At 47.4% G+C, this 25153-nt stretch overlaps 2 protein-coding genes across 3 annotated transcripts in view; one reads left to right on the top strand and one right to left on the bottom strand.

The window, feature by feature from the left end:
- Nucleotides 1–684: 684 nt before the first annotated feature.
- On the top strand, nucleotides 685–18324 carry LOC142901024 (insulin-like growth factor-binding protein 3). Of its 2 annotated transcripts, XM_076045697.1 has the most exons (5): nucleotides 685–1196; nucleotides 5319–5563; nucleotides 5891–5956; nucleotides 8062–8181; nucleotides 17328–18324. In XM_076045697.1, exons 1-5 carry the CDS (start codon nucleotides 824–826, stop codon nucleotides 17451–17453), a joined length of 930 nt encoding a protein of 309 aa, XP_075901812.1. In that variant the 5' UTR covers nucleotides 685–823; the 3' UTR covers nucleotides 17454–18324. The 2 variants fall into 2 exon arrangements, with proteins under 2 accessions (XP_075901812.1, XP_075901813.1); XM_076045698.1 differs by lacking the exon at nucleotides 5891–5956 and having other exon boundaries at nucleotides 702–1196; nucleotides 17328–18292.
- Nucleotides 18325–22696: 4372 nt separating this feature from the next.
- igfbp1a (insulin-like growth factor binding protein 1a) overlaps nucleotides 22697–25153 on the bottom strand; it is a 3911-nt gene continuing 1454 nt past the window's right edge. The window contains exons 3-4 of the mRNA XM_076045509.1: nucleotides 24393–24521; nucleotides 22697–24013 (exon numbers count right to left, since the gene is read on the bottom strand). Coding sequence (XP_075901624.1) covers nucleotides 23903–24013; nucleotides 24393–24521 — 240 coding nt within the window. The 3' untranslated portion in view covers nucleotides 22697–23902. The remainder of the gene's footprint in view (nucleotides 24014–24392; nucleotides 24522–25153) is intronic.

Here is a 25153-nt window from a genome sequence, read left to right as displayed (position 1 = left end):
GACGTATTATGGTTTTGGGTGGCCACCTGCGCACCTTGACCAGGTGTGTTTATACTTGCATGGTGACATCACCAATGGCACCCACATGCACTCATTCAATAGCATTGATCCTAGCTGGGGATGTGGCCAGTGGTGAGGGAACCTCAAGTGGTGTGGGAGCAGCTAATAAAACAAAAACCTCCCTGTCAGCAGAATAATCTATCTATTTATCCATCCATCCATCTATAAATAGGAAAAAACACAACTTGTCACTGGGACTTGAGGGACATTCGACTCAAGTATCTCAATCAGTACAACATAAAAAGCCAAAGATAAAAAGGTTTAGGGTGATCCTTCAGGGTGATGGAGTGTATGTTTGTGTGTACGTATGGGTGATTGATTTTAATAGTTGCTTTTATTACTCTGTTTCTTTACTTTTTTTCTTTTCTTTTTTTTTTAGCGTCGATTTAGGATGTTCTATTGCACCGATGTTTGGCACTTAATATCGTTGTCAACCTTTACAATGACAATACAGTTTCTATTCTATTCGATTCGATTCTATTCTATTCAGCTGATTTTTTTTTTTTTTTGCCTTCTCCTCGGGCTGGATGCAGCCGTCCCCTCATATCAGAGGGGGATCTCCGTTTACATTATTCATTCAGAGGAGGGTGTGACTTGTTGGCTCTCTCTTTTTTCCCCCCCGGTCTGTATAAAACGAGCAAGTTCGCGTAAAAGAAAGTACAGATGGAGAAGGCCGACCGGCTCGCTGTGTCAGAGAGAGTCCTCCTGAGCTTGCGCCGCGACTCACCCGCTGCCCTCCTGTGACCGGCTCTAGATCGGCACGATGCCCGCCGCCGCCGCCGCCGCCCGCCTGCTCTGTGTGCTCGCCGCGCTGGCGGCGCTCTGGCGGCCCGCCGCCGCCGCCGTGGGGCCGCTCGTCCGCTGCGAGCCGTGCGACGTCGGCGCGCTGCTGCTGTGCAAGCCGCTGCCCAGGGAGTGCGCGGAACGGGTGCGGGAGCCCGGCTGCGGCTGCTGCATGACGTGCGCCCTCGGCGAGGGTCAAGCGTGTGGAGTGTACACGGCGCGCTGCGGCTCCGGCTTAGCCTGCCGCCACCGGGCGGGGGAGAGGCGCCCGCTGCAGGCGCTGCTGGAGGGCCGGGGAGTGTGTTCCAGCGGCGGCGGGGCCAGGAGAGCCAACAGCGGCGTTCCCAGACAAGGTACGAAAAGAAGTCCGCGCTGGTGCTGTGTGTGTGTGTGTGTGTGTGTGTGTGTGTGTGTGTGTGTGTGTGTGTCGAACAGACTCCACAGCGGTGTTCTTCGACAAGGTACGAAAAGAAGTCCGCGTTGGTAGTGTGTGTGTGTGTGTGTGTGTGTGTGTGTGTGTGTGTGCGCGCGCGCGCGCGTGTGTGTATGTGCATGTGCAAGTCTTCAAAGTTGGTCAGTCAGCAGTGGCGCCCCCCCCCTCCTACCACCCACTCATCGCGAGCTCCTGGTTGCCGTGTCCGTCCAGTGCGCTTCGACTTGTCCTCCCCCCCCACCCCCTCGGTGAAAACCTTTATTGCGCGTCTTCTCGGGCTTCTCTTCCAGTTTCCGTGCACGCCTCCCAATGTAAACGACAATGCCGCTGCTGACATTGCGCACTTGACGTGTCGTCGTTGCTTCAACAAATCCCGCAGGCTTCCTGAACGTTTTGAGTCCTCAACGCCTATTAAAGAAAGACATAAAAAAAAAAAAAAAAAAAAACGACACACAAACACACACAATCGAGCTGAAGTTACTCGTGCGTAAAATTCTGCTGTGTGCCACATAAAAAAAATATTATTATTATTGTTAATATTTCCTCCTTAACATAGCTGTGCTCACCGACACACAAGCTGACAAGAACAATAGATTTTCCTGTTTGTTCTACTAAACGTCAAATTCATATTTTGTGGAAAATTCATAATTGCCAGTCAATCATTCCACATCACGTGCAGTGGGGGCTTGTTGACAGGGTCTCCAGCTGCACCGCATTTTGTGTGAATGGATGCTTCACAGGGGTCAAACGACACAACATGCCACCTCATTGTGAACACACAGTGTGTTGTGTGCTTTGGCACCTCCGACGTCGCAGCTTCCGAGGAACCTCTGTGTGTGTGTGTTGTGTGTTTTTCTCCTGCCGGGTTGTTTGGTTTGGCCACGGCCGTGGCGTGTGCTGTGGAATCAATAGCAATCAATCAATAATTGCCAACGGACCCCACATGTACACACTATTACTATTCAACAAGTCAATCATAGCAGAGGCATCTCTGTTTGTTGCTCATCACCATTAAAAGCATTGCGGGGAATGGATGTGAATGGATGTGTTATCCGAGGCATGGGCAAACTATGGCCCACAGACCATATTTGGCCCGTTAAGATTTTTAATCCGGCCCGCCAAACTAAACACTGTGGGGCTTCAAGGACACTGATATTGCTGTAACTTTGCTTCAGTTAATTTTCAATTGACATTCAAGCAGATTTTCTACATATCCCATGGTGGATTGTTTCCTAATCTGAGGTGGGCTCACCAAAACACTCCATCCATCTGCTGCTGCTCCGTCACCCCCCTCTGGCACATTTTACAACCCATTGTTTCTCCACCAGTCAAATAGTTTGCCCACTTCTGTGCTATCCTCATACATGGACACCCTTTGGTGCATTGGATTGCACACAGGTTGGCTGACAAAGAGGTGCAGTGGTTAGCATGCACTGTTGCCTCAAAGCAAGACGTTGGTGGGTTCGATTCCAGGCCTGGAGCCTCTCTGTGTGGACTGTGCATGTTCTTCCCAGTGTCTACATGGGTTCTCTCTGGGTTCTCCAAACGACACAACATGCCACCTCATTGTGAACACACAGTGTGTTGTGTGCTTTGGCACCTCCGACGTCGCAGCTTCCGAGGAACCTCTGTGTGTGTGTGTTGTGTGTTTTTCTCCTGCCGGGTTGTTTGGTTTGGCCACGGCCGTGGCGTGTGCTGTGGAATCAATAGCAATCAATCAATAATTGCCAACGGACGCCACATGTACACACTATTACTATTCAGCAAGTCAATCATAGCAGAGGCATCTCTGTTTGTTGCTCATCACCATTAAAAGCATTGCGTGGAATGGATGTGAATGGATGTGTTATCCGAGGCATGGGCAAACTATGGCCCACAGACCATATTTGGCCCGTTAAGATTTTTAATCCGGCCCGCCAAACTAAACACTGTGGGGCTTCAAGGACACTGATAGTGCTGTAACTTTGCTTCAGTTAATTTTCAATTGACATTCAAGCAGATTTTCTACATATCCCATGGTGGATTGTTTCCTAATCTGAGGTGGGCTCACCAAAACACTCCATCCATCTGCTGCTGCTCCGTCACCCCCCTCTGGCACATTTTACAACCCATTGTTTCTCCACCAGTCAAATAGTTTGCCCACTTCTGTGCTATCCTCATACATGGACACCCTTTGGTGCATTGGATTGCACACAGGTTGGCTGACAAAGAGGTGCAGTGGTTAGCATGCACTGTTGCCTCAAAGCAAGACGTTGGTGGGTTCGATTCCAGGCCTGGAGCCTCTCTGTGTGGACTGTGCATGTTCCTCCCAGTGTCTACATGGGTTCTCTCTGGGTTCTCAGGCTTCCTCCCACAGACTAAAGAACATGCATGAATTGTCCACAGGTGTGTGAATGGGGTGTACATTGGTGTGTCTTTCTGTATGACCCTGCAGACAGACATCTCAAGTGAGGGGTCAGTGGGTAGAGAGGACGGATCTTTTAATCAATCTCAATCCTAGGGGTGAGGCTTAAAACTGTGGTGTCTCTGCCGCCTCCACTGGTAAACTGTTCAACTGCAGCCACAGTCTGGGCCGTGGAGCCGCCTCTCACTCTGACATTAACAAGCTCTCCTCACCACAGACTATTTATCCTGGTGCCATTATGCAAGCAAATTGCGTAATGTGTTGGGTGTTAAAATGCCCAGACTTCCTAGTAAGGATACTTAGGATTTTTCTTATTGCTTAAAATAAATAAATGAATAAATAAAAAAGTAACAATGTTTTCCAGGGCCCAGTATTTTCCACCCATGGTCATGAACAATGGCTATTTTTGCAACATGCAAGAAAATTGGCAGGCGTTTTTAAGTCAGGCAAGGCAGTGTCCACACCCCTCTGAGAGAATATATGGCCATTTAATTTGTTCCAGTCATTGTTTAGGTTCTTGATGTTGCGTAAAGGCTTGAAGCAGACGTGGAAACCAAGGAGAAGCACAGTTAATGTCTTCAAACTGAGGTTGAGTCCAGTGGTGCAGTCTCTATGTGTGATACGTAGGTATTCGACATATAACCTCTTGAAAAGGTTCCCAATTACCGTAAAACCACTAAAAGATGTGCAAAGATACGTATCGGGATGTTCTTTTGACACAACGTTCACTTTCCTGTTTAAAAATGGGATTAAAATGACGTTTTGTGTTGATGTGTTTGACAGGCAACCATTGCTTTACATTGCTTTTGTGCCGCAGCAGAGAATTTATTTATGTTTGCACCAATTTTTGCACTTGATTGCTGAAACTTGATCATTTATTCAATTATTTCTCAATTAAAGTCCAGCTGTAAATGTATCTTGTGTTGCTTACAATACAGATACATTTAGACTATGACATCATCAGCCTTTCACAAGCTTATTTATATACGGAAGCTGGATACTTAATGCATTGCTGAGCATGGCGGTGGTTCTTGTTTTGCATTGTTTTGAAGCAGCTGCTGCTGTACAGATGTGTCTGGGGAAAGTACACCCACTAGAATAAACTAGACTACAGCACTGCCCAACATACCCGGACCCCGAAGCGCCCTCGTCCGGCACATTGGACCGGACATTTCAGAAATGCGTGCGTGTACCAGCCAGCCACTGCTGCGTGTGCGCTCCTGTCATCCCTCCTTGGGTCGCCTCCAAATTTCTTTTGGATCCTCCGTGACTGCGTCCTCGGTGTTGCAAGTCGAGCGAGTGGGCACCCGGCTTCTCGTTTTAGTCCCTTCTATATTAGGGCCAAGAGTTCCGAGCCCCCTCCTTTGCTTCTTGACAGTCAGGTGGTCTCATCTCTGTCTTTGACACTTTGACACCAGCCTCTGCCAGCGCCACGTTATTAATATGCTTCCTCATCTCAACATCCGTCTCTCGTCTCATCTTGCCTTCATAGTCACTACTTCTACTTTTTACTGTTTGACGGACTTTTTAACCCATTATTATGACATTAAAACCGTTGTTTATGTTGTCGGTGGCTGTAGTAGTGGTAGTAATTGTTGCTGTTGCAAACTGACAATTGTCCTTTTTTCCCCCATACAGATACAAACCAGGTGGATGACGTTCTTGCCAACGCAACAGCGACAATGACAGTCCTGCCTGGCGCGGTGACTGTGAAGAGTGGCCACAGTCGTGGCTCTATGGACACTAGGACTCATCTGCATAACAAGTTAATCCAGAAGGATCAGAACAAGAAAACGCAGAGCTACAAGGTGGAGTCACTGTCGGGAGGAGCCAACGTAGACATACACAACTTCTCCCTGGAGAACAAGAGGGAGACTGAGTATGTAAGTCACACCCAAACATAGAAACCTTCTGCTACAAACCCTGGATTATTTCTGTTCTTGGGAGGATTAACGTGTGTATATTATGAATGAAGTTTTTGAGTAAAAAAAAAAAAAAAAAAAAAGCGTGATAAACTATACTCCAGTAAAATCTGTCAAATATATATATATTTTTTTACCACAAAATAAATATTCCCCAAGCTTGTCCCGGGTTTAACCCCAGCTTCGTCCAGTCAGCTGGGATGGACCCCAGCACCCAACGCCTGAAGTTAAGAGCAAAAAAAAGATAATGAACAGTTGTTTTTGTTATGTTTTTAATTAAACCTTTAGACTACTGGCTTTCCATGTCATACGAATGGATCCATTTGGAAAGAATGCACATCATATCTGTTTGTGGTAGGTAGTGGCATGCATGCATGTGCTACCTCCTGCACGTGCATGGCAGAAAACCCACTAGGTTCACACAGAAGGCCTTGTGGACGAGTCTCTCGTCAAAGCAATTAGTGCTTAAAGGAGTCTTGAAGTTCTGTCATGTAACAACATAGTTCTGGTTGCATGTCAGGAACAATTCCGTCAGAAGCTTCCGTTTGAAGACTTTGGCTCCAGACCCTACACCCGATGTTGCATCAGGAATGCATAACCGTAACAAATGGTGTGTCAGAGTTATAAAATCGGGTGCAAAAACGTAAAATAGTGAAAAAGTCAAAGGTGTTTAAACAAAAACAGGTAACATTACCAAGTGTGGAGACGGGTCATTGTCAAAGCTTTGACGTCAGTGCGTCGCTCTTTTATATTAATAAATCAAATTGTTATTTCAACCCCTGCCTAGTGTGAGTTCCAACAGCGACAAATGAGCCAATCACCGCTGCATTCACACCAATCTCTCAAGATCCATGAATCACTTGTTGAAGTGTTTAAATGGTTTGGATCACATTAGGGCTCTGAATCACACAAGGCTGCTGCTGGTTGTAATTCTTTTTTTTCCCAGCAGGGGACCACCGACCACCGACACACTGTAGTTTGAAGGCGTGCTTAGCTGGATTGCATTTGCATTTGGTTTAGCTTCAGTTTTATGATGATGACTGCTGTGCCTCAGATCAGTGCTTCTCAACTGGTGGAGACTCAGGACTCAAATGACACTGCATATAGATGTATACACACACATATATACATATATATATATATGTATATATATATATAAATATATATATATATATATATACACACAAACTGACCTTGAAGCCGTGACCCACCAGTTGAGAAACGCTGCTTTAGATGGTAGACAAAAGGACATCATGATCTGATGCTGTGTTCTTAAAATGATTGCCAAGAGTTCGATGCAATGAGACGTCATCTTAGCAAACAAAATGTTGCAACCAAATTCTGCGAGTGAGTGCGACAGCCAGCGGCCTCTGTGAAAACTATACCTATTCTAACAAAAAGTTGTCATTCGAGTGCAGGGGTGGGAAAGCTTTTTGTCTGGCGGGGCCACATTGGGTTCTAAAATGAACCAGAGGGGGGGTAGCGGAGCAGCAGCAGATGGATGGAGTGTTTTGGTGAGGAACCTCATTGGAGGAAACAATCTATCCTGGGATATCATGGAGGAAACATGTTGCTTTAATGTCAATGGAAAATGAAGCAAAGCAAAGCTGCAACCAAATCAGCGTCTTTGGAGCCCCACCAGGGTGTTTAGCTCTTAGAACCACCCAGAACCATCCAGAACCACCAGGGTGTTCAGCTCTCAGAACCACCTAGAACCACCCAGAACCACCAGGGTGTTCAGCTCTTAGAACCACCCAGAACCACCCAGAACCACCAGGGTGTTCAACTCTTACAACCACCTAGAACCACCCAGAACCACCAGGGTGTTCAGCTCTTAGAACTACCCAGAACCACCCAGAACCACCAGAGTGTTTTAGCTCTTTATTGAAATGATTCTGAAAACACTGGGGGAAAAAAAGGGTGAATTACAGCTATTTTATGACAGACTGACTATCAATATCACTTCTTCAAGTTTGGCGGGCCGGATTAAAGAGCTTAACGGGCCGCATATGGCCCCCAGGCCGTAGTTTGCCCACGCCTGTTCTCGTTGGAGAGAGACGCTGTTCTTTGGCTCCAAATACAACAGAAAGCTGTGTGGAGATGATGCAAGCATGCTCAGGCCTGAAGTGTTGAGTGAAATGTAAATACTGGAGACTTGGGTGGGGTGTGGGGGGTGCATGTGCATGGGGCAATCATGCCTGGGCACATTGTACAGCAACCCACTAGCCAAGTAGGCATCACCCTCCTTAAGCACCTGAAGAAATGCTTGTAGAAAGAGCAGGAATCAATGTCACCATGACGCTTGTGGCGTGACTTTACAGCCTTCGCTTTGCCGTAAATGTTTGGAATTGCGGGTGATCTGTATCCACGAGTGTCTAAACGAGTCCTTAACACGAGTGTTGTTTGTTGTTTGATGTGTGTTTTGTTTTTTGTTTTGTTTTTTTGCCACTGTTGCTAAGGGGCCGTGCCGGCGGGAAATGGAGAGCATCCTGAGCAGCCTTAAAATCAGCAACGCACTCAACCCTCGAGGTTTTCGCATACCCAACTGTGACAGGAAGGGCTTCTATAAGAAAAAACAGGTGACTAATGGCTTTCATCCCCTTTTTGTTTGGTTACGCACACACACACACACACACACACACACGGAGGGAGGGAGGGAGAGAAACCTGAAGACATGAAAATAGACTCGCCGCATGTCTGAACACTTCCAAAGAATCCTTCCAGTCTCATCCCTCCCCCCTCCCACTCCCTCCCACCCCCTCCCTCCCACTCATGCACAACGTGCGCAAGCCAACCCCCCCACCACCACCATTCCCTCCCTCCTCGCTGCTTCAGTTGCCTTGACAGCGGCATCAACACTATATTATCAGAATGGTTAATAACCGTGTATTACTCCGGTAAATGCACTGCAGCCGTCTGAGTCACGCCGCGCAGGAAATGAAGTCAGTCAGGTGTGTTTGCGGGTGTTTGGGCCAAGGAGAGTATGTGTGTGTGTGTGTGTTGGTGGGGGGGGAGGGGCAAGAATGTGGTCCCGGGAGTGTGTGTGTGTGTGTGTGTGTGTGTGTGTGTGTGTGTGTGTGTGTGGCACGGTTAATGTGGCGGCAGAGCAGTGTGTGTGAGCGTGGCAATGGTTGAGTGCAGGAGTGGGCAAACTTTTTGACTGGTGGGGCCACAGTGGGTTGTAAAACGTGCCAGAGGGGGGGCAGGGGGGGGGGGGTTGCGGAGCAGCAGCAGATGGATGGAGTGTTTTAGTGAGCCACCTCATAGGAGGAAAGAAATACCGTAGGATATGTAGAAAATAATAATCATAGTAATAATGGATTGGATTTATATATATATATACCAAAGCCCTTTACATTGAACCCATGATTCATTCACACCACATTCACACTGCTGGTGGTGGAGCTCCATCTGGGCCAGACTGATGGAAGTCTGGCAGCCAATCAGACGGCCCCTCCGACCACCACCCAACATCCAACATCCACTCACATTCGTACGAGGCAGTGTGGGTTCAGTGTCTCTCGCCCAAGGACGCAACGACAGACTGGGATGCAGCAGGATTTGAACCGCCAACCTTTCGGTCACACCAACCCGCTCTGCCTCCTGAGCTACAGTCGCCCCAGGAGATAGAATGTGTTTTAAATTTCAATTGAAAATGAACCAAAGCAAAGTTACAACCAGATCAGTGTCTTTGAAGCCCATGGTATTTGGCTCTTTATTGAAATGACTCTTAAAACACTGAAAACATGGATGGAATACAGTGAGTTTATTCCCTTTTTTTTTTTTTAATTTTTACTATTAATATAATTTCTTCAAGTTCAACGGGCCGGATTAAAAAAGCTTCACGGGCCGCATATGGGCCCCCGGGCCGTAGTTTGCCCAGGTCTGGTTTAGTGAGAGTGTTTAGGTGTGGGCTGGGAAAAAAAGAAAAAGGAAAAACCAGGAGCACCCGCTGAATATGGGAGAGCCTCAATTTCATCTGAGCGCTTTGGTGCGATGCTAAGAGATGGATGACAGATGATTGCATTGACAGTAGAGGACTTCTCCAAGGACAAATTGGAAAAGTCCCACTGCCTGGCTTGGCCGGGTGAAGCTCCTTATCGTCACGGGGGGTGGGGGGGCGACGGGGGTGGGGTGGGAGGGTTTGGGGGGATTGGGGCGTAGCGATCGAGAGCCTCTTCTGAGAAGAGCGTGAGTCACCAGAGACTCTGTGAGCACCGTGAGTCACAGCAGCAGGGGAGCCACAACACAGCAGAGTGAAGAAAAAAAAACCTCACTGCTTCCCAGAAGACTCCCAAAATGCAATTCCCACTGCACCTTATCAAAGATTCAACACTTGTTTCAACAAATATCAGCAGCTGTGTGTGTGTGTGTGTGTGTGTGTGTGTGTGTGTGTGTGTGCGCGCACGCACGCGCCGACGCTTGTGGCCATTCTGTCTGAGGATTCATCACGAGAAAAACTCTAAACAGGAGACCGTGTCATCTGTCGAGAGCAGGCGTGGGCAAACTACGGCCTGGGGCCCATATGTGGCCAGTTAAGCTCTTTAATCCGGCCCGCCAAACTTGAAGAAATGATATTAATAGTCAGTCAGTCATAGAATAGCTGCATTTTCTTTTCAGTGTTTCCAGAGTCATTTCAATAAAGAGCTAAACACCCTGGTGGTCCAGGGGAGGTTCTGGATGGTTTGAGTTGGTTCTGGGAGGTTCTAAGTGCTAAACACCCTGGTGGTCCAGGGGTTGTTCTGGATGGTTCTAGTTGGTTCTGGGTGGTTCTAAGTGCTAAACACCCTGGTGGTCCAGGGGTGGATCTGGATGGTTCTAGTTGGTTCTAGGAGGTTCTAAGTGCTAAACACCCTGGTGGTCCAGGGGTGGTTCTGGATGGTTTGAGTTGGTTGTAGGAGGTTCTAAGTGCTAAACACCCTGGTGGTCCAGGGGTGGTTCTAGTTGGTTCTAGGAGGTTCTAAGTGCTAAACACCCTGGTGGTCCAGGGGTGGTTCTGGATGGTTCTAGTTGGTTCTCGGAGGTTCTAAGTGCTAAACACTCTGGTGGTCCAGGGGTGGTTCTGGATGGTTCTAGTTGGTTCTAGGAGGTTCTAAGAGCTAAACACCCTGGTGGTCCAGGGGTGGTTCTGAATGGTTCTAGTTGGTTCTCGGAGGTTCTGCTTCAAAGACACTGATTTGGTTGTAACTTTGCTTTGCTTCATTTCCCATTGACATTACAGCAACATGTTTTCTCCATGATATCCCAGGATAGATTGTTTCCTCCTATGCAGTGGCTCACCAGAACACTCTCACAATCCATCTGCTGCTGCTCCGCTACCCCCGTCTGGTACATTTTAGAACCCATTGTGGGCCCACCAGTCAAACTAGATCATCAATATGAGCATGGATCATACGTTGACAACAAGATGTTGTCGTTACTATTATTATTATTAGTCATGCACCAATACCTATACAAGTATTGGGTATTGGTACCGCTACCAGGGTTGAGTACTCTACTGGTACTTGTAAAATACGTGCCGATACTACAATGCCGATACCAAGTTAAATTTAAAGTTAAATTTGTGTTTGCACTGCAGTGAAACTTGGGGAGCATTGCATTGGTCTGACCTCCCCTTACCCTAACCCTAACCCTAACCCCAACCCCATAGGGAGGTTGGACTAATGGGAGGTTGGACTAATGGGCAGTTTCTGAAATGTATTCAAGAAAGAAACATGCTGAGGAATGTTGCTCAAAATAACAGAACATCTGAAAATGACCCAAAAAAAAGTTACAACCAAATCAGTGTCTTTGAAGCCCCACCAGGGTTTTTAACTCCTAGAACCTCCTAGAACCAACTATAACCATCCAGAACCACCCCTGGACCACCAGGGTGTTTAGCTCTTTATTGAAATGACTCTGAAAACACTGAAATACGGCTATTTTATGACTTTTACTGGCTATTAATATCATTACTTTAAGTTTGTAGGGCCGGATTAAAAAGCTTAGCGGGCCACTTATGGCCCCCAGGCCGCAGTTTGCCCACGCCTGGTCTATTGTTAGAGAATAATTGCGCGTGGTCCGTCACTGAAGGGAAACGCTCGCAGCGTGAGTGTTTACGTGAGTTGTGTACTTGTTTTGCAGTGCAATCAGTCCTGCTGGACGAGGACGCAGCTCTAAATAAACCCACTGTAGTGGATGATATGTTTATCGCTCGCGCGTGCGTGCGTGTGTGTGTGTTTGTGTGTTCAGTCTATGTGTTGTTTGTAATTTGAGGGGTCACGGCGCTGTGGGAGAACTTTCAACACTGTCAGTGCTTCTGCTGTGCGATGGAGGAACCTATTTTTAACATGAATTGGCCCAGTATCCCATTTCAGGGCTCGCTGGGACCAAACAGTGACTTACTCATTACACCCATCACCACTTTCTATTTAGCCTTGCACTCTTACTCAACCCCGTGCTCTCTTATTCGAAATTTCTACGCACCCGTCATTACCCCCCCCAACGGACCTCCCCTCCACCACCACCATTGTGCACCGCCGACATTCATTCACCCGCCTGGTCGTTTTCTCCATCCTGCTCCTCCTCCCACCTGGGCCGACCTTGTCTGGCCACCAATCAGCCTGGAGAGCTTCTGAATGGGAGGCCCGGTGGCTGTGTCTCAATTCAGGCCCTGCATCCTTCCAAGGCTGCATTTTGAAAGGAAGTTGCATCATAGCACTGCGCGAAGGCTCGTCCCAATTCCCAAAAGTCAGAAGGACGCTCCAAATGCGCCCTCGAAAATGCGGCCTACTGTTAGCCCATTCCAAGGCTGCACCGCTACTATCCTTCACCTCCTTCTGTATGCTTTGCGTGCCGCTGCAAAGCACCCTGTGACCCTGGGAAGTCGGCTGAAATTAGCGCCATCTACTGGCAAAGACACAACGTATAAATTTAAGTATTGAAATTTCACGTAAAATATCCAGTTTTTAACGTAGGGTTTTTATTTATTTGAACATCCAATGCCATTGTTAGCTGGCGAACCAATGCTTAGCTTGATGCTATGAAAACATCACTTCCGGGGTTGGCCAGCAGGAGGGAATGGCGGTGACGCAACCAGGAAATACGCCGAAGGCTAGACCGTCCCGTATGGTTACCGGGGAGGTGGGGTTTGGGTCGGTCCTTCTGGGCCGGGTCCTTGGGAGGACGCTTCCTTCAGACGGAGGAGGCTTCCTTCAGACGGAGGACGCTTCCTTCAGACGGAGGACACTTCCTTCCAAGGATGCAGACCCTGAATTGAGACACAGCCAGTGAGTGTTGGGAGGAAGAACTTGTGACTTGAGGATGCCAGCAGAAACTTCTGATCCCTTGTCACACACAGGATCCCTGGCGCACACACAGACACACTCCAGCGTGACTTGGAGTGATCTACACACACACACACACACTCCAGCGTGACTTGGAGTGATCTACGCACACACACACACACTCCAGCGTGACTTGGAGTGATCTACGCACACACACATGCTGACCGCAGCGGCTTTTTAATTACTGCTCAGCTGTCAGAGGTCCTGATGGTTTATTTCTCGCCCAGCATCTTCTATCATCCCCTCCCTGGACTTCTAATCCAGTCCTCCGAGGTCTCTGGTGACACGTTGAACTCCTTGAGTTGGTTTTGGGTTTTTTTCAAAAACAATGTGGAAAGTACGTTTCAGTTTAGGGCAAACATACAGTTGTGTTCATGTGTTTACATCCCAAAGTCATGACATATATATATATATTCTTGCTGTTAAATCATCCTGTTGTTTTAAGGATTTTTTTTTTTCAGTAATATCCTGCTGCTATTTCCTTTTCCCTTTATGAGCCAGAAGCCGTGCACAGCCCGTGCACACATATGAACTCATTGCATTTTAAAGGCTTGTGTTTATCCTGTGGACACCTCAGTTTCTTGTCCATGGAGTCCCAGTGGCAATGCTATTAGAAGGGACAACACAAGAGCATGCATTCATACATGCAACGCGCACGAGCGAGCGCGAGCGCGTGCACACACACACACACACACACACACACACACACACACACACACACACACACACACACACACACACACACGCACGCCATAAAGCTAGCTTTATGAATGGTGAAGGGTGGATGAAATGGTTTTTGAGTGTGGAGCACGCGGACAAGTCGCTGCAGGGCTTTAAATGCTTTAAATATGCTGCAAATTATTAAAGCCAACTTGAGTTAACACCCCTGGTAGTCTATGCTACCACCAGGGGTGTGAGACTGCTGGGGTAAAGAGAGCTTCTTACCCCGGGCCTCCGCCACAGCGGCACCACCCAGCAGCAGCAGCAGCAGCAGCAGCAGCAGTTCTCTCTGTTAAAAGTGGGGGTGAAAACACGCAGCATGGAATGTGGTGGTAAATACGCACATAGTGCAAATGAATTGGTATCACAGAGCGTATGAATCAACATCACAGGCGTCATCGGCAATGATTTGACACTGGCTTGTAATGACCTCCCTGTGTTTGCATGACCTTTCGAATTGTGCAAAGCCTAAATATGGCAATAAAACAGCTCCACTTGGAAAAACGTGGCTAAAAGGTTTTGACGCTGTCATGAGGTGGGTAGCATCATACGTCCCGGAATGATTTCGTTGATCGGGGGAGCGTGCGGGGGCGGAGCACGCTATCGCTTTCACGCTACACTAACTTGTTGGCAAAGTTACGTGCTGGAAAAGTTTCGTTGGTGGGGGGGGGGGGGGGGGTTATGACTGGCTTCACGCGGGCCGGACAGGGACACTGAGCGGGCCGGATGTGGCCCGCGGGCCGTACTTTGCCCAGGTGTGATATAGAGGAATATCGCAAAAGTGTCATGGAAACACTTTCCTTGGCATTTACACATCAGCGGACGTGACGTGCGGGGTCACCCAGTGACCAGTTCACTGACCAGTGAAAATGGTGCGTTACGATTGGACGGAGGAGGAGACAGAGACAAATAGAACAAGCATTCTGGACAACAAACAAACGTAAACAAACACAAGCAAACAATTCTCGTAAAACCTCACGGGACGAGATTTGGAAACGCCTGAGAATTGCAATTGTACTTTGTCTGTAGGTTAGTCTCCACTTTTCAAATCCTTTTGAATGAACTGAATGATGGCTACCCAGTGCTACTGAGCACCCCCCCCCCCTCCTTACAGTGCTGCTCTAGTGAGGACACATGGAAGGGCTGATGGGGGGATGGGGGGAGGGAGGGGCAGAGACAATGAAGAAAGGATCGCTGGAGGTGCCTGCTAATAGTTGACATATTAAAGACGGAGACTGAGCGGAAACTCCAGAGGTAGCTAAGCAACAAGGTTAGGGCTGAAATAGACTGGCTTCAAAGTCAGGCCATGGCATATTGTGGGGGGTGGGGGGGAGGGGGGTGGGGTGGCGGGGGCTGGACGAAGCAGAGAAGAGGCAGCATTCAAAGTGGTAGAGACGAGAACAAGGAAGGAAGGAGGCTGAATTTAGGAAGAATCCCTCAGTGTTGCATGTGTGTGTGTGTGTGTGTGTGTGTGAGAGAGAGAGAATGGGACGTGCAGGGCGGCGCTCTGGCTTCCAGACTGCATCAGGAAACACACCTGAACCCTGTCTGTCTGTCTGTCTGCCTGTCTGTCTGCCTGCCAGTCTGTCTGCCTGCCCGTCTGTCCTTCCGTCTGCCTGCCTTTCTCTCTGTCCTTCTGCCTGTCTGTTGCCTGTCCATCCATCCTTCCATCTGTCTGTCTGTCCGTCCGTCCATCCTTCTGTCTGTCTGTCCAGTGAGACAGTCTCTGAGTGTGGGAGGTTTTTCCCTGCGGTGTGAAATCCTTGCTGTAAACTTCATGTGAACGGTGCAGACCAGAGGTTGAGCCACCAACCAACTCCCCGAGTGGTGAGCTGGTGAAGTTGTTGCTGCAGTTCGGAGCTCACCACCAACCCCCCACGCCCCCCCCACCCCCCCCCCAACCCCCCATAGAACATCTGAGATGACTTTGTGTGTGTGTGTTTAAGCAGGTGGGGGGTATGTATACGCACTGCAGATACAACTCAAGGTAACTTGTTTGTGTCTGCCTTCTTATTTGCTGATGTGTGTTTATGTGCTTGCACGCACACGCGTGCGTGCGTGCACACACACACACACACACACACACACACACACACACACACACACACACACACACACACACACACACACACACACACACGCTTGTGTGTGCATACAGGCCCATAATCAGCTCCAGATGATTTTGAGTGTCTGCCAGCTTCCCAGAATAGCAGCACTGGTTTCTCTGGCCTCGGCAAATATTTTAGCAACTCCATGTTTACCTTCACACTCCTTGACTCTCTCTCTTCATTCCCTCGGCCATCTATTGAAAATAATCTCAGACTTTCTTTCTTTTTTTTTTCTCTCTCTCTCTGGCTAGTTTACCCCCCTGCTGGCCTAGATTGCGTGAGCCCATAAATAAACTCACGGGCGGGAAAAATTTGAGCCTCGAGCAGGCAGGCAGGCAGACAGGCAGGCGGGCAGACAGGCAGACAGGCTGGCAGGCAGACAGGCAGACAGGCAGACAGGCGGGCAGACAGACAGACAGGCAGGCAGACAGGCAGACGGGCAGGCAGACAGGCAGACAGACAGGCAGACAGGCAGACAGGCAGGCAGACAGGCAGGCAGGCAGGCCGACCTCCCACCAGCGGCGGCTCTCGCACTCTGTCCCAATCCCAACAAAACTAGTATCACAGTCTTGTACATACAGAGCGCAGGGCTGGCGTCATCTGCCACCGGCTGTTTATAATATCAATCAATCAATCAATCAATCAACTTTTACTTGTGCAGCTCTAAATCACATCCAAAGGCGTCTCAAAGCGCTTGGTAAAATCGGGCACCTTGCTGCCCCCCAGAGCAGCAAGGTGGGGAAACCTGGAGCAGACCCAGACTCCAGAGGGCGCTCATCTGCTTTGACCAGTCAGTTGATTAGGGCCACATAGAGACAAACAACCATTCACACACACACACACACACACACACACACACACACACACACACACACACACACACACACACACACACACACACACCCCTATGGACAATTTAATAATACAATCAAATATAATAAAACCAGTCAACAGGGAGTTCCTGAACCGACCTGACCTGTTCACACTCTCGGGTCACCAGCGCTGAACCTTTGAGAATAAATCTGACAGGCGTCATGAACACTTTCAGAGACAGACAGACAGATAGATAGATGTACTTTATTATTGGACTGTTTTTTTGGTGCAATTTGGGATCAATAAACTATAGAGTGGTTACAAAAAACATTCAAATCAATCTATGTACATCAACCTCGCTTTTGCTTGCGAAAAGCAAGGTTCTGTGAACCATTAGTGGATTATTTGCCATTGCGTCCGGGGAATAATGTCCAGAATGCTGTCTGTCTGTCACACAGCACATCATAGAGTAGGAGGGAGACGATGGCTCTGCTGCTACCGCTATGTTTTTGCTTGTCATTAATGGCCAAGCAAGACAAGGTGGAGAAGAAGGGGGAAAACTCTCCACACACGTGTAATCTGTTTTTAATCTCGTGCGGCAAAAGTCCTGCAACCGACACAAAAGTGGCGGCGATGCGAGCGATGTTTGCCACCGCCGCTGCCGCTGCTGCTGCTTGCTGTGTGAAGTCTACATTCAGACTGAGCTGAGCAACTCATTCATCGCTTCTCTCTCTCTCTTTTCTTTTCCTCTCCTTCCAGTGCCGCCCGTCCAAAGGCAGGAGGCGGGGCTACTGCTGGTGCGTGGACAAATACGGGCAGGCGCTGCCCGGCTTCGACGGCAGGGAGCGCGGAGACGCGCAGTGCTACAACCTGGAGAGCAAATGAGAGCAAGAGAGAGAGAGTGAGTGAGTCCTCTCTCTCTCCCATGGGGGCGGGGGGGTACCTGGCCCGGCCTGGTGGACGGAGAGGGGAGTGCAAGAAGAAGACTTTTTTTATTAATTCCACATTGGTGGAAATTCTGAGAGAAAAGAGCCCAAATTCCTCCTGCATGCAGCTACGCGCAAACGTCGGAGGAGGAGGAGGAGGAGGAGGAAGAAGAGGAGGAAGAGGAGGAGGAGGAAGACTGTACTTTGAGACGCCTTTGGTTGTGATTTAACGCTGTAGAAATAAAGTTGATTGAAGAGGAGGAGGAGGAGGAAGAGGAAGAGGAGGAAAAGGAGGCTCCCGTCCTTCACGGCTTCAGATTAAGAAAGGAAGGAAGGAAGGAAGGAAGGAGGGATGACTTATCCACTCGCTTTTCTTTGTGAATTTGCCCCCCCCCGCCCCAACCCTCCCCACAAAAAAAAAGAAAAGAAAAAAAAGCACCAGCACCATTCCTGATGTGTGTGTGTGTGTGTGTGTGTGTGTCTGTTCATAAGTGTGTAAGTGTGTGTAACCTAACGTGTGCTGCAACTTGTGTGTGGGGTTACTCATCGTGTAAATAGTGTGTGTTGTAAACCCCCCCCCCCCCCCCCCCCCCACTCTGGACAGAAACAGCGGCTCCTCGTTCTGTTTTGTTTTGTTTTTTAAAGTGAAGGATTATGGGATGGCAGGCCTCTGACTCCAGCGAGAGAGAGAGGGAGAGAGAGAGAGAGAGAGAAACCCCCCCTCACACTGGCCGCAGTGCCTTTACGAGCAAGACCCCTCCCTCACTGCTCCAGTCGTCCGTCTGGGTATCAAATCCTCATTTTTTTATTCTTCTTCCTTCCTTCTTCTTCGCTGCGTTTCCAAGACAGTTTTTTTTTTTTGTAATCAAAATAAAAGCAACATTTCTAAAATTGAGTACAATTGCGATTTGCAGGCGAGCAGACCACTGAATGGTGTGAAGCGCATGAGCCGTAATTCTCGTCAGAGCTCGTGCCGTGAGGGTGGAGGTTACAAAACATTTAGTAGCATTTTCACTGGTCAGTCAGCTGGTCACGTGACCCCGTACGTCACGTGACCAGCTGACGCGTAAATGCTGAAAAAAAAAAAAAGTGTTTCCATGACACTTCTGCGATACTCCTCCATGTGTCCGAAAAACCACCTGATGAGAGTCAAACCTCTCAGCCTTATTGGGGGGGTTGAGCCTGTTTTTATCGCGATACTTCGGTTTTGCACAATTCTAGGGGTCGTGGAAACGCAGCGACTTTCTAAACAGCTTCAGAAAACCGACGTCGTCCACACAGACCACATTACATTACTTTCACCTTTTTTTTTTTCACTTGGGTTCAGTTCCGCGGCCGCCTGTGTCTCTGCTAACTGCTAACCGCTAATCCAGCTACACTGCTGAAGTACTTTTTAACTGTTTGTTTTCAGAAGATTGTGTCCTCCGTCTCAACGTGCCTCAGAAGCATCTTCCTCCAGGTTCTGGTACCGGCCAGACCTGGTGGGGGAAGGGGGGGGGGGGGTTGGGCCCCTTGGTGTGACCAGCTCGGCTGGCTCCCCCCCCCCCGATGCTCCAAGCACAAGCACTTAAAGCACTTTAGCTGCATCGCTGCTTATCAATGCGTTGCGGTTAAAGACCCTCGGACCTTCCTGCATCGCTGTACCTTTTTTTTCCCCCCTTCAGCGTAAAAACAGAGGGGAGTTCTGATTTTTCTCATTCAATGCAAAAAGAAAATAAGAAAAAAAATGTTTTTCTCTCCACAGTTGTTGTTTTTTTTTGTTTCTTTGCAAAGTTGCTCATATGATCACACACACCAACGCAAAATCTCCACCAGGTGGATGCAGCACCAAATGATGTGCATGTGACACAAAGTAGCCTGGAGGGGGAGAGATTTTTAAACTCGGGGGGTGGCCATGCGGTGTCAAAGGTCACGCGCTGCGTTTCCACGACAGTTTTTTTTTTTTTTACAGTACAATTGCGATTTTGCTGGCGTTTCCATCGAATGGTGCGAATGAGCCGCAGAAGCCGTAGTTCTCGTCAAATCTCGCTTTTGTTATTTTTAGGTTTGATTGCAGCTCATGTTGGCGGGGGATTGGGGAGGGGGGCATTTATAGAGCAGAGGGAGAATCTGAAGTTCCTTGATAAGGCAGCAAAGTGTGTGAGGTCCATTACGAAGGTCACTTAGCTGAAGGTCTGTAGCATCAAACTACCAACCTGAGCCAGTTCAGTTTTAGGGGGTTGGCACTCGGGGTGTCCAATCAGATTTCAGGGTTAGCCAGTGCCACCCCTCTGGCTGGCTCCGCCTCTGGGTCTCTCAGGGAGGAGGGTCCTCCCCAACCAGCCCCTCACCCCCCGCCAACGCTGTTGTTCCTGCATCCTGTGCAAAAAAAAAAAACTTGAAAAGTAGGGCGAGTTTGGCAACAACGAAGCGCTGGTCCAGCAGCTGAGTGACGAGTCAGCGACGTCTCAAACAGCCGCTCGGTGCTTCAGATCCCAGGCGTGGGCAAACTACGGCCCCGGGGGCCGTGTGCGGCCAGTTAAGCTTCTCAATCCAGCCAGCCGATTTTGAAGAAATTTAATTAATAGTAAGTACGTAACAAAATAGCTGCATTTCATGCATGTGTGAGTGTTTGAAAAGTCATCTCAATAAAGAGCTCAACACTGCGGGGCTTCAAAGACACTGATCTGGGTGTAAATTTTGCTTTTGGTCATTTTTAATTGAAATTATAGCAACATGTTTGTTTGTTTGTTTGTTTTTGTTTCCTCCTATGAGGTGGCTCACCAAAACACTCCATCCATCTGCTGCTGCTCCGGCTCCTCTGTCAAAAAGTTTGCCCACGGCTGGTCTAAGCTATTGTCTTCTCACATTTTCTAATTGTGTCTTTTCCATTATTATATATATATATATATATATATATATATATATATATATATATACATATAAATATATATATATATTCCTGTCCAGCTGTGTGTCTAACTAGACATCATGTACAGTACTTAAAAAAAATGTTTAAAAAAAACAACAAAATATTTATCTAAGAAAAACGTATAAGCTGATCCCAACTAGTTGGTTGTTTTTTTTTTTTTGTTTGTTTGTTTGTTTTTTTTGTTCCTATGAATAATTGAGTGACTCATCGATTGCACAGCAAAGACTATTGGATTTAGTGTATTTTTGGGGAATATAATCACTAATTGAATGTTTTGTTTTTTTTCATTGTTCAAGCTGTTTTTATGTTGCTCAGCACTGTCATTGGCAAAGCTCGCTCCCTTGCAGGTGACTTTCAGCTCGGGGGGGGGCATTAAGTCACTCAGGTTTTCCTGCTCATGTTGGTTCCTTCACGCACACCTCGCCGTCCCGCCTCGCCGAGTCGAGTCGGGATCACATTGTGTCACTTTGCTTTCTCCTTTTTGCTTTGTTTTTTTTTTTTTGAGTCCGACTTCGAGTACCCTGCTGGTCATGTTAAGAATCTCCTCTTCTCGACCTGAAATCACGTGGCTTTTCGATCTTCTCAAAGACAGGATTTCATTAAAAGGTATCATTTGTATTTAATGTTTCTTTTTTTTCCTTTTTCTTTTTTTTTTTTTAAATAAAGAAAAAAATGAGCACATTTTTAAGATCCAATGTCTTGTCTGGGTTTTTCTTCTCTCCTCTTCCTTGTTCTGTCTGGCCATGATGACGAGTGAGAAATGGCTCTGAATGTCTTCATGATGGATCATTTAAATCATAATGAAGACTCTCAGTAACTGAGGCCACTCATACTGTCAACACTTACAAATAATGTGATTTTAAGAGATTCATCAGCAAAGTTCTAATAAGTTCACCAGCACTGAACTCTGTGAGCTTCCTCTCTGCTCCAAACTGCTCCAATAAACTGAGTACTGTCACGACAACGGAAGCGACGCAACCAAGTGGATGTTACACGATGTGTAGAGAACAACTTTATTATCATATTCACATAGATCATCAGAAATCAATACTCCAAAATGGCCTGTTGTGTGAATTCACATTTTAAACACAAGGGGGGGGTAAAATAATAAAAAACTGCAAAATCTCACACGCACGCAGTAGATAAGGGGGGGGGGGCTTTATTGAAGCACACAACAGGCCAGACTTGATTGATCAGTCGCAATTGATTCATCACACACACACACACACGCACGCACGCACGCACACACACACACACACACACACACACACACACACACAGATAGATAGACATTGTTACATCAACCTTACACAATAAGGTTCCCCAATACTCCATCAATACTCCAAAATATTCAAATCAGTCCTTTGAATATGTATGTGAGGGTCAGCTCAGTTCATGTATGTGGAGTGTGTGTGTAGTGTGTGTGTGTGTGGAGAAGCCTGGAGAATAAGGAGGTGGAAGAACTTAGCTGAGGGAGAGGAGGGTGGCCTTTGACCCGGTCCCGAGGAAGGGTTCTGGGGTTCCGAACAGGTTTGCCTGTTGCAGGGAGTTCCTTTTTCTTCCTCCTTCGAGACCCTGGTTGTCGGGTCCACATCCAGGTCAGTTTTCCTCTCTCACTTCTCACTTTTCTGTGGTTCTGCTTCAGCTCCTTTTGGTCTTCTTTGTTTGAAGTTCCCACTTTTTGTTTGTTTGTTTCGTCAGCACAGGTGTCTCTGATTCATAACTTCCTGCCTCCTTCACCTTGTGTGATGTCACTTCCTTCCTTACACTACTTCCTGCATCCTACCTTGTTCCAACAGGAACATCTACTTCTCTAAGTATGGTTAGGCTATTGCAGTGTTGGGCAGTATTGTGTATTGCCCAACACTGCAATACACAATGCTGTGTCGTAGCCAAAGCAGTGATAAATCTTCATCGTCATGCATCAACGAATGAACATAAAAGAGGAAAAAGATGAATGCAGTGGAAAAGGTGGCTGCGCTCCTCCAATGCAATGAGGCTCCCCTCAGTCTTGGAGTGTGTCAATAGGGAAGAAGCGAAGGTCCAATTGGTAAAGAATAAAAATAAACGTGGTGGTGCCAGGCAGGCTGGCAGCGGGCACGGGAAGGTTGCGGCAGAATTCTTGCGCCCGGCCCAACGTAAACAACACAACAGGTCAAAAGGCGGCGAGCGAGCTGCCATCTAAAGTTAGACAGGGACGCGGCCACTCTGGATGATAAGGCGAAATGTGGTCCTGGGGGTCAAAGGTCAGTGTGTGTGTCGAGAGAAAAAAAAAACACAAACGACGCGGCTTGAGGTTAATGTTTTTATTAAATATATCACTTTTTTTGTACTTTACAATACATCTCAATTACAAAAGTGTACACACACACACACACACACACACACACACACGCACACACACGAGAGAGCAATTAGTCACTTTGGAAAAAAGATTCACACCAAAAAAAAACTCATTCTCTCTCTCTCTCTCTCTCTGCAACAGCAGCAGCATGAAGGTTCGTGGTCGTGTGTTCTTGGTCAGAGAGGACGGCACAACGGGAACGACACCTCTCTGGTGATCTTGGAGCACATGGCAACACAGAATGGCAGCAGGAACACGTGAACGCTTGGAGGTAGGTGAATGTGGAAATACCCGTGTGAGAGGCCACTGACTACTTGCAGGGCCCCGCGGCGGAGACAAGGACAAGAAGCTGTTCTGAGACCTGCGTTGAGTGAGGAGTCGAGACAACAGAGATTTGCCTTGACTGGAAAAGCGGGACAGATCCTGTGACATTACAACAGGAAGAGAGGGAAAAAAAAAAAAAAAAAGAAACGACCCAAAAACACAAAGAGGATGACAGACATGAATCATGGAAAACAACATTTAGAAATATTTCTAAATGAAATTTGGTCACTCAGTGCTTTTTTTTTTTGTTTTTTTGTTTTTTTGTTTCAGGTTGGGTTCGTCTCAAACCGAACCTCTGAGACTCCTTGGGGGGGGGCGGAGCGAGCTCAGCTCAGCAGTGGAGTTACGCAACATACAAGATACATATATACACTTTATACACACACAAAATAATAATAATAATAATAATAATAACAATAATAATAATAACAATAATAATAATATTATATTATTCATATACTCGTGAAACGTAACAAATGAATTGAAGTATGTGGAAATAAATAATTCTGAAGAGACAGAGATGCATCAATATCAACGTTATTTTCAGAAAAAAAACAAACTAAAAAAACAAACACATCTCGTTTCTTTGGGACAGGTGTTTGAAGAGGATGGCTGTGAGGGTCCCCCCCCCCTCCCCCCTCCTCCCCCCCACCACGACAGTGTACCTGAATTTGAAACTCCACCATGAATAAAAAAATTAATAAATAAACAAGTTACCACAAAAAAAAAAAAAAAAAAATGAAGACAAAAAAAAAAGTCAGTGGCTCTGCTTCTACTTTGTGTCTCTGTGGAGGCGGGACGGTTGGTCGCTGCGCTTCAGTAATTGGCTTTAAAGGCACTCGGCATCTGCAGGTAAGTCAGTGGAGCCAAGAATCTTCTTGCCGTTCCAGTAGTTGACGCACCAGCATCGACCCCGCTGGCCATCCAGGGAGGACTCGCACTGCACACACACACACACAGGACAGAGAGAGAAAACGCCTCGGTGAGCAGGGCTGCACACAGGTAAGGAAAAGGTTCTGAATTACCGTAAAACCATTAAAACAGGGGAAAGATAAGCATCACTGTGTTTATCTTTTGACTTTCCTGTTTAAAAATGTGATTAAAAGGAAGTTTAATGTTCTGATGTGCTTGAGAATCAGTGGTCGCTTTAGTGTCGCTGTTGAGAATTCACAAGATTTGTGTGCTAGTATAACCACTAGAATAAACTACACCAGACATGGGCAAACTACGGTCCGGGGGCCACATCACCACTGCTTGTTCATCCACCCCTGGACACCGACAATCAAACGCGTTTCTCTTACGACTGACTCAACACGCACCTGTTTGGGTTTGTAGAGGCCGTGCTTGTCACAGTTGGGGAGGTAGAATCTGGTCAGCTTGTCTCCGAGGATCTGCTGCGACTTGGCGATCTTGTCCAGGGCTCTCTGCAGCTCCACGTGACAGGGTCCCTGCACACACACACACACAACAAGGCTGATCAGCACCACGTGGCCCCCTCGCCTTCCAAAACTGCAGTGGCAATGTTCTATTGCTTATTTAATAAGGATCCCCATTGGTTTTCACAATGTGAAGATCACTCTTCCAAAAACAAACAAGACATTACAGTAGTTACAAATGGTAATGGGTGAAGATATTCACCAAATTCCCTGTAATAATACATTGAAACCCCAAAGCAAGAGGAAAAAAGTGAAAGAAAAAAGAATGCAAATGATGAAAAATCTAAACACAAACATCCTCAGCAACAATAACTGCCACTGCCACCAGATCCATATCCACTTATGACCTTATGAACTGACTTCCAAGTATGGAAAAAAAAACTGATATCATTCCTCCATCATTCCTACAAGACTTCAGTTTAAACCAAGTCCACTCTTGACGTGCACAGGTGTGTTTTCTTTACGCTGCCGCCACAGACCGGAGATCCGGTCCGTTCTCTGGATTTTCTTGTGTTTATCTTTGGCTAAAATAATAAGCCAATAAAAACAAAACAAAGTATTTGTCCAAAGCAATCCAGCTTCCTGCTCTACCACTTCCTTCCTGTGCTCCTCCCCTTCCTCTCACCTTTATGCCCCCCCAATAG

The sequence above is a fragment of the Nelusetta ayraudi genome, unplaced genomic scaffold, assembly GCF_046127955.1.
Source record: "Nelusetta ayraudi isolate G7.1 ecotype Tasmania unplaced genomic scaffold, CSIRO-AGI_Nayr_v1 ptg000084l, whole genome shotgun sequence".
NCBI lineage: Eukaryota > Metazoa > Chordata > Actinopteri > Tetraodontiformes > Monacanthidae > Nelusetta > Nelusetta ayraudi.
Note: the sequence above shows the minus strand (reverse complement) of the source record. Positions and strands in the feature narration are given on the sequence as shown.

Bases quoted from the DNA above. Each gene is read 5' to 3' on its own strand.
- LOC142901024 (XM_076045697.1), top strand. From the start codon at position 824: ATGCCCGCCGCCGCCGCCGCCGCCCGCCTGCTCTGTGTGCTCGCCGCG. The intron at 1,197-5,318 runs GTACGAAAAGAA...TCCCCCATACAG, and splicing joins CAGCGGCGTTCCCAGACAAG to ATACAAACCAGGTGGATGAC. The intron at 8,182-17,327 runs GTGACTAATGGC...CTCTCCTTCCAG, and splicing joins GCTTCTATAAGAAAAAACAG to TGCCGCCCGTCCAAAGGCAG.